This window comes from Gracilinanus agilis, chromosome 5 (genome assembly GCF_016433145.1).
Source record: "Gracilinanus agilis isolate LMUSP501 chromosome 5, AgileGrace, whole genome shotgun sequence".
NCBI lineage: Eukaryota > Metazoa > Chordata > Mammalia > Didelphimorphia > Didelphidae > Gracilinanus > Gracilinanus agilis.
In genome coordinates this window covers 44682654-44690664 of record NC_058134.1, presented here as the reverse complement: position 1 = coordinate 44690664, position 8011 = coordinate 44682654, and the positions used below count along the sequence as shown (strand labels likewise).

At 42.7% G+C, this 8011-nt stretch overlaps 1 protein-coding gene across 1 annotated transcript; it reads left to right on the top strand.

Moving 5' to 3' along the window:
* Nucleotides 1–7252, top strand: TMEM42 (transmembrane protein 42). Its single transcript, XM_044677361.1, has 3 exons — nt 1–357; nt 3662–3808; nt 4936–7252. Exons 1-3 carry the CDS (start codon nt 1–3, stop codon nt 5074–5076), a joined length of 645 nt encoding a protein of 214 aa, XP_044533296.1. The 3' UTR covers nt 5077–7252.
* Nucleotides 7253–8011: the final 759 nt, after the last annotated feature.

The following is an 8011-nucleotide window of genomic DNA, read 5'->3' as shown; positions in this document are numbered from 1 at the left end:
ATGGCACCGCGAGGGCGTGGTTGCCGCAGCAGGCGAAGCGCAGGGAGGGACCCCGGGAAAGGTTCGGGCTCGGCCTCAGCTCCCGGCTCAGGCAGGGCCCCCATTGCCCTCCCGCTCCCGCTCCCGCTCCAGTTTCCATTCCCGGTGCCAGAAGCGATGGCGGCCGTTCTGGGGCCCAACGCCCTGGCTCGACTCCGCTGGGGCTCAGCGTTTTGCTCCATTGCAGCTGGCGGTTTGGGCGCCTTCGCGGCAGCCTTCGCCAAGCTGGCTCTGAAGCCCACCGTGTCCCAGGCACCGGAGGAGGAGGAAGATGTAGAGGTGCAGGAACAACCTTACCCGCCAGCCATGCAGGCTTGGGTAAGAAAGGGTGGGGAAGAACCCCTGCGGCGCCCCTCAGAGCAGGACTGCAGGTGGGGAAGGAGTGGAGGACCCATCTGCCACGCCTCCTTCTGGTAGGGCTGCAGGTTGGGAAGGGACTAGAGAGACCCCTCTCCAGCGCCCCCTTCGATTAGCGGGGAGGGGGCGGGGACGGACTCCCTCGGAGTGAGACTTCGAGGTGGGGAGGAGACAAGGGGGATCCCTCTGCTGCGCCTCCTTCGAGAACTGCTGGTGGGGGGAGCGGACCTCCCCGGAGCGGGTCTTTGAGTTGAGGAGGGGGAAGGGGGGACCTCTCTGCAGCGCCCCCTCAGAGAGAGTCTAGGGGTAGTGGAGCTGAAGAAGTGGTAGAGCGGAAAAGAGAGACTTGGTGCAGTACTTGCTAACCTAAGTGAGATCATGAAGGTGGGGGGTGTAGATGCTTCTGCTCTATTGTGGTGGCCATACTTTAGGGAGAACCATCTACAGCAGGGGTCGACAACCTTTTTGGCCGTGAGAGCCATAAATGCCACATTTTTAAAAATATAATTTCGTGAGATCCATACAGTGCGCGCTCCTATAACAGTGCGCGGTCCTGTAACAGCGCCTGAAAAAAAAGATGGACTTTATGGCTCTTGCAGAAAGAGCCATACGTTGCGGACCCCTGATCTACAGTCTGGAGGGCATCCAAGGCTCAAGTAGGATGGGGGCACTGGCAACCAAATGAGAATCCGATTTAAAGAAAGGAGATTCTGTAGTGTAGAACACTGAAGGGATGTACATAGAGGAGAGATTAAACTACTTTTGTTTGTCCTCAGAGCAGAATTAGGGTGACTTACTGAATGAATAGTGAAAAAAGAATTCTTCTAGATAAAAAGAAAAATTTTCAAATAATTAGATCTTTCCCAAGGTAGAACAAGTTGCCTTAGACATTACGAAACTCCCCATATTTTGTTAGTCATTGTTTAGTTATAGGCTAAATTCCATTTCTTCAGAGGCCTCTAGCTTAGACACCAGTTGCTTGAGCTTCTTGAAGATATGGTGATGAAGGAGAGTGAGTGAGTCTAGACTGAGCAAAGGAGCATCCTAAGAGCTTTGTTCCCAAAGGAGATTTCAACTCCAGCAGAATTTTAGTTTGGGATTCTAGATTTCATTGCTGCTTCTTTGTTTCCCAAAGTGCAGAAACTGGGAGTCAGTCAAAAAAATATTCATTGTTGGGGATACAAAAGAAATCAAAAGACAGTCCTTGCTCCTAATGGGGAGGAAGATAACAAGTAAACAACAATGCAAAAAGATATGTACCAGACAAATTGCATATAATCAGTTGTGAGAAGGATCCAGAATTAAAGGTGAATGGCCAAACCTTCCCATATAAGGCAAGGCTTTAGCTAGGATGTTAGGGAAACCAAGAGAAAGAGACAGAGAGAGAATAGAAGAAGAGGAGAGGAAGAGAGGAGAGTGGAGGGAGGAAAGAGAAAAATGTATAAAGTCTGGTCAGTGAAGTACCCTGTGAGATGAAAAACAAGGAGACTAGTGTCACTGCATAGGATATGTAGGGGGCAGGTAAAGTGTCAGAAGACTGGAAAAGGGGAAAGGGCAGCAAATGAAGAGTTTTGACTGCCATACAAGATTTTATAATTGATCCTTTAGGTGATGGGGAGCCAATGGAGTTTACTGAGCAGTGTGAAGTGATTATGGCCAAAGCTGTGATTTAAGAAGAATAAGAGTAGGGATTTAGAGCAAGGATGGAGAAAAGCAAATAGAAGCCCATGCAATGTTTTTGAGATTCTTTGCTTTGACCCTCACTGACCCTTTCCCAGCCCTCCCATCCTTTTCCATTGGGCTCTGTAGTAGGAAATGACTGTCTGGATGATGATCATCTTATATCCTAGGAGGACAGCAGTTTCTGGTTGGGACTTATGCCAGTTTTTGGTGTGATTCTACCTGAGCTGTTTGTTTTTCACATGACTAGTTTTGGGTAGATGCTTTCATACCTTGGGTTTAGAAATCAAAATCCTTGAACTGGTGTGAAGGAGGTGGGTTGGAGAGGCCTGGATTTGTAGTGAAAAAGTTCTAAGTTTCAAGCCTCTTAAATACCTGAGACCTAATTGTTCTGTGCCACAATTTCCTCATCATTTCCTCAGTGGGAGATTGGATTCAATGTCCTTCAAAGTCCCATCGTAAAGGGGAAGCTGGTCTTTATAATTGTGGTATCTGATGGTGATGGAATACTATTATGCTGAATAATGAACTGGAGGAATTCCATGTGAACTGGAAGCAGGAAGAACATTGTACATAGAGATGGATACACTGTAATACAATTGAATGTAATAGACTTTCTACTAGTAGCAATGCAATCACCCAGGACAATTTTGAGGGACTTATAGAAAGATGCTATCCACACCCAGAGAAAGAACTGTGGGAGTAGAAATGCAGAAGAAAAAACAAATGATTGATCACATGGTTCAATGGGTATATGATTGGGGATGTTGACTTTAAATGATCATTCTATTGCAAATATTAATATGGAAATAGGTTTTGAACAATGATACATGTGAAACCCAGTGGAATTGCTCATTGGCTACTGGAGTGGGGAGAGAGGAGTGGAGGGAAAGAATATGAATTATGTAACCAAGGAAAAATATTCTAAATTAATTAATTAAATGAGAAAATTTAAAGATAATTTGAAATGTTTGTTTTGTTTGGATTTATAAACATTTGGAATTTTTAAAAAGTTTTTTTTTAATCCAGTACTAATTTACCTCCTTCCTTTACATTTTTTTCATTAATTCCTTTAACAAATATTCTTGATCTTTTATTTTTCCAAATAAATGTTATTATTTTTTTCTAGTTCAAGAAAATATTTTTTGTAATTTAATTAGGATGGCTTTTTCTGCAACTCTTTATATAATCATATGATTTTTGTTGCTTTTTTGTTGACGTAATCAATTATGTTCATTTTTTTTTCTTATATTAAATCATCCCTGCATCCTATTATAAATCCTGTTTGGTTCTAATGTATAATCTTTGTGATACATTGTTGTAGTCTCCTGGCTAATGTTTTATTTAGGATTTTTTAATCTATATTCATTAATGAAATCAACCTATAATTATCTTTTTCTGTTTTTGCTCTTCCTGGCTTAGGTATCAACACCATATTTATTTCATAAATTTGTTTCATTGAGAATGAAGGGACTTGAGAGAACTTATTACTTTAGATCATTGTTTCATTGGTGAAAATGTTCTAAAAACACCTGTAAGGCCCTGCTTCTCCAAGTGTACCTTTTTTGCTATCTTTCCCCTGCAGCTGACCTTGATGTTTCGACTGATGGCCTTTTCTTTGATGATTGTTAGCAACTCGCTGATGTGGGCCTTCTTTTCCAAAGCGCTCAGCATTTCTTCTTCTTCTGCTACAGCATCACTGACAATGACTGCGTCTAACATCATTGCCTCGGTGAGTAAACACTACATGTAGAATAGGGCCTTTGCCCATCCTGTCTTAGAAAAGGTAGCTATTTTTAATTCTGAGTTATACTAAGTCTGACCAATTGGGGCCGGCCTGACAAATCTAGAATCTTAGTTTTGTGTCCTTGAAAGAGTCCACTGGTCTTGGACCCAGTAATACAATCTTGGGCAATACCCTTAATTTCCCTGAGTTCTGTTTATTCCTTTGTAAAATATAAAACAAGGAGGTGTAACACAGGGTAGTGGACAGAGAAGAAGGCCAATCCTGAAGCAAGGAAGAATTTAGAGCTAGAAGAGATGTTAAAGGTCATTTAGTCCAAGCTCATTTTATGGAGGAGGGAAGGGAAGGGGCTCGTTGGAGTTTACAAAGCTAGAGTTTGGGTCCTGCCTTTTTTCATATATGTATGAGCAAGGATAAATCATTTAACCTCAGTGCCAGCAGCATCTCTCTAGGACTGTTCCAGATAAATTCTTATTATGTTTTAAAAGCATTTCTAGACTAAGACTTTCCCATACCCATGAAATCACAGATTTTTGGTTAAGAAAAAAAGTGAAATAATATGGTTGTGGCTTAGATCACATATGCAATAGAAAGGACTCTGGACCTGGGTTCAAATGTGAGCTATACCACTACGTATGGCTGTAGTCTCCTACTGAGTCAGTGGGATAAGTGGCCTCTAAAGTTCCTTTGAGTTCTAGATCCATGATCTTGTGTTCTCGTTTCCCAGCGCTACATGACACACTTAATACCTAAACCAGACCTTTGCTAACTGTGGGCTGCATATAAAACAACATTCTTCCTCTATTTCCTTAGGGCTCAGCCTGTGATAAATAGCTAGGAGAGGATGTACTATTTGCCCAAGAATCTTCAGGTGACTTAGAACAACAAAGACCTGGGGAAGAAAGGTGCAGCTGGGTGAGAGTGTTGTGGGGAGGTGGGTCCCAGGGTATTGAATTAACTTGGATTAACAAAGCACATTTGTATAGCTGGCCCCAAACTATGTGCTGGGGAATCATGAAAGGAGATCAGTTTGTCTAGGTTTCCCAAAAAGAGGATCCAAAATAACAAGTTTTACATGCACATTTTCCCTTCCTCCTTATCATTTGCCTCTTCAGGCCTTCCTGGGTTACCTGTTGTATGGAGAATACTGTGCCGTGATGTGGTGGGCTGGTGTCGTCCTGATCCTCTATGGACTCGCACTGATGCACATAAGCTCGACGGCCGATGAGGAGCTCGAGGAAAAGAAGAATCAGTAGGGACAGGCCTGAAGCTGAACCCGTTCCTCATGCTCTTGTCAGCCCTTCAGAATCCCAAGCCTCAAGAAGGCCACTGAGTTCTGGGGGAGCAGTTGTGTCCTGTTGTTGTTGTTGTTTTTTTTTATTCCTATCTATGGAAGAAACCAATGCTAGACACCATCTGATTGACTCATGCTTTAAGGATCTCTTCAGGCAGGGTGTGTTCATGTCACTAGGCCTCTTTTCCCTGGGAGACCCAGTCTCTGGCGAGTGGATTTTTGCTTCTGACTTAGTTGAGAAATTCTGCTAGATGTCTAGAAACCCCAAGGAGAAAGAAAGCAGTATTCTTGCTGGAGTTGATGTTCAAATTTATCTGTTCCTTGTGCGTAGGGAACAGATCCCAAGAAAAGGCTTGGCCTCTGGTCAGCATTTCTCCTTGGGATGTCCTAGACAGAATGGAGAAGGCTAGCCTTGGGGTTGATCTTGGGCCTGAGTCTTTCTTGCTGTCTTTCTGTGGAGCCCCAGGAAATCCAGTAGTATGTTTATCACAAACCATAAATCTCGATTTAATTTGGATTTATGGTGAGTTGGTATTGATATGTGCCAATAACAATTCCTAAGTATTCAGGATAGATAAGGCCCTAGGGCAGAAACAATAACAACAATGCCATTCCCTGCCCTTAAAGGGTAAACAGTTTATTTATGAGGGAGACAAGGTCACAAAGAAGAAGAATACAGGGTAGAAAGTGATAAAGCCCAAAAAAAAAAAAAAAGGATAAAAGCAAAGGAAAGGGCTAAGATTAGGGCTTCTTGATCTTTTGGGGGGACATGGGCCCCTTTGGCAGGCTGGTGAAGCCTTTGGACCCCTTTTCAGAATCTGGTTTTTTAAATAAACAAAATACAAAGGATTATAAAGAAACAAAATTGAAATACAGTTATCAAAAAATTTTAAATAACTATATGGACATCCAGTTTTAGAACCCCTCATCTAAGACAATGTACCATAAGAAATTTAAGGAAGGTGCCCAGGTTAAGAACTCCTGGTCTAATATGTGCCATAAGAAATTGAGGAGGGTGCTCCAGTTAAGAACCCGTTGTCCAATATGTGCCATAAGAAATATGAGGAGAGAGAAGTCACTTTCAGATGGGGAGAGATCAGGGAAGGCTTTCCAGAAGAGGTGGTTGCTGAGTTGGGATGTAAGGAGGATCTTAGAAAGAAGAAAAGTAGAAGAAATGAGTTGCAGGTAAGGAAGAGCCTTGACAGATGGAATGGGAGAATGCAGAGCAGCTAGTTGTTTAGTTTGTGTAGAGGTAGAATTCATGGAAGAAGGTAGTCTGAAATCAGGCTCAAAAGGTAGGGAAGAGCCAGACTGGAAAGGACCTTAAAATGCCAGGGACACCCACTACGGTGTCTCCCAACCCTCAAGTATGACTGTGTGCCATGCACGGTGCTGGATGCCAGTGAAACCAAGACAGAAAATGAACCGTCCCTTCTTGTTAGAAGCTTGCATTCTAATAAGAGAGGCAAATACAAATGTGACTGCAGAGTGCAGAAAGCATGTCAATACAAATCTATATAAAGCAGGTAGGGTTCTGCTCCCTACCTTCCCACCACTTCTAGGCTCTACAGCCTTCAAAGATTAATCAGAATTTCCTCTTAATTGTATGTGATAGTACTTGTGGTTCTGAGAGTGATTTGAATACCCCAAAAGTGTATTAGGGAGGTTCTCCAGTCTGACTCCTGTCTTTCTCTGAAAGAGCAAAGTCACCCCAAAAAAGGAAAAGAAAAGCAGGCAGATTCTGTTAAGAGAAGTATGGAATGTGATTCAATGGATAGTCAAAGAATAATTGCAATGTTAAGAAAACCTGAGTTCTTAAAAAAAACACACAACAATACAATTGATAAACATACAATTGACACCAATCTGGTACCTCCTCACCTAACTGGAGAGTCCCTAGCCAGGATCCCCATTTCCTGAAGAGCCCCAACCATGCTTGTGCTTGCTTCATTCCCAGCTCTCTCTCCCCACCGCTTTACCTGCTTAGCAGCCTCACCCCCAGCTTGATTACCCAAATCCCATTCCCAAACCCCTTTTCCGGCTTCCCTTTATGTGCTGTATTCCTGCAGTAGGATGTAAGCTCCTTGAGAGGAGGAACTGATTTGTCTGCTTGTATTTGTATAGTATAGTGTCTAGCATGTAAGTGCTTAATAAATCTAGCAATCAAAGCAGTTGGTGGTGGTTGTTTTTTTAAGCAAGAACTATAATTTTCATATCGAGAAAGGGAAATTTTAGCAAAAGCAATTATAGAGATCTCATGTTTCAATCCTATATCATATTGTGTCTAAACTTAAAAAAAAAAGTCCCATTCCCAGTTATGTCTATGATATAAATATGGAACAATTGGACTGGAAGAGCGCCCCTTGGATGACATTAGAATGGTTTACCAAGTAGTGTTAAAACTGATCTGATCCTAGTGTCAATGCCACACTCATCAAAATGCCCAAGGTCCTTCCTCCAACACATCATTCATACTGACAAATCCGTTAACTTGTCTGAAATCCATCAACTCCCAAAGGAAAGGAACTTCTTTGTTTTCAATAGGCATCACTTACCTTAAGGATGTCACGGGAAATAAAGAATATAATATTTTAGAACATAAGCTCTTAACTGAGTCATGGCATTGGAAGAGGCCAAAGGAAGAAGGGATTCCATCTGGTTAGAAGCATCATGGAAGATGCAACCGTTTGAACTGAATCTTGAAGAAGGACTAGAATTTCAGCAGCTGGACACTGGAATAAGGCAGTGTTGGCGAATGTTTTCAGGTTCGCATGTCCAAACTGCAACTTCAAACTGCCTGTGAGTGCCCTGGCAATGGCCGAGAGTAGAGGGAGGAAGTGTCCACTTTGGGGGGCTGGACAGAGGGGTGGGGCATGCAAAAAATGTCCTTGGGTACA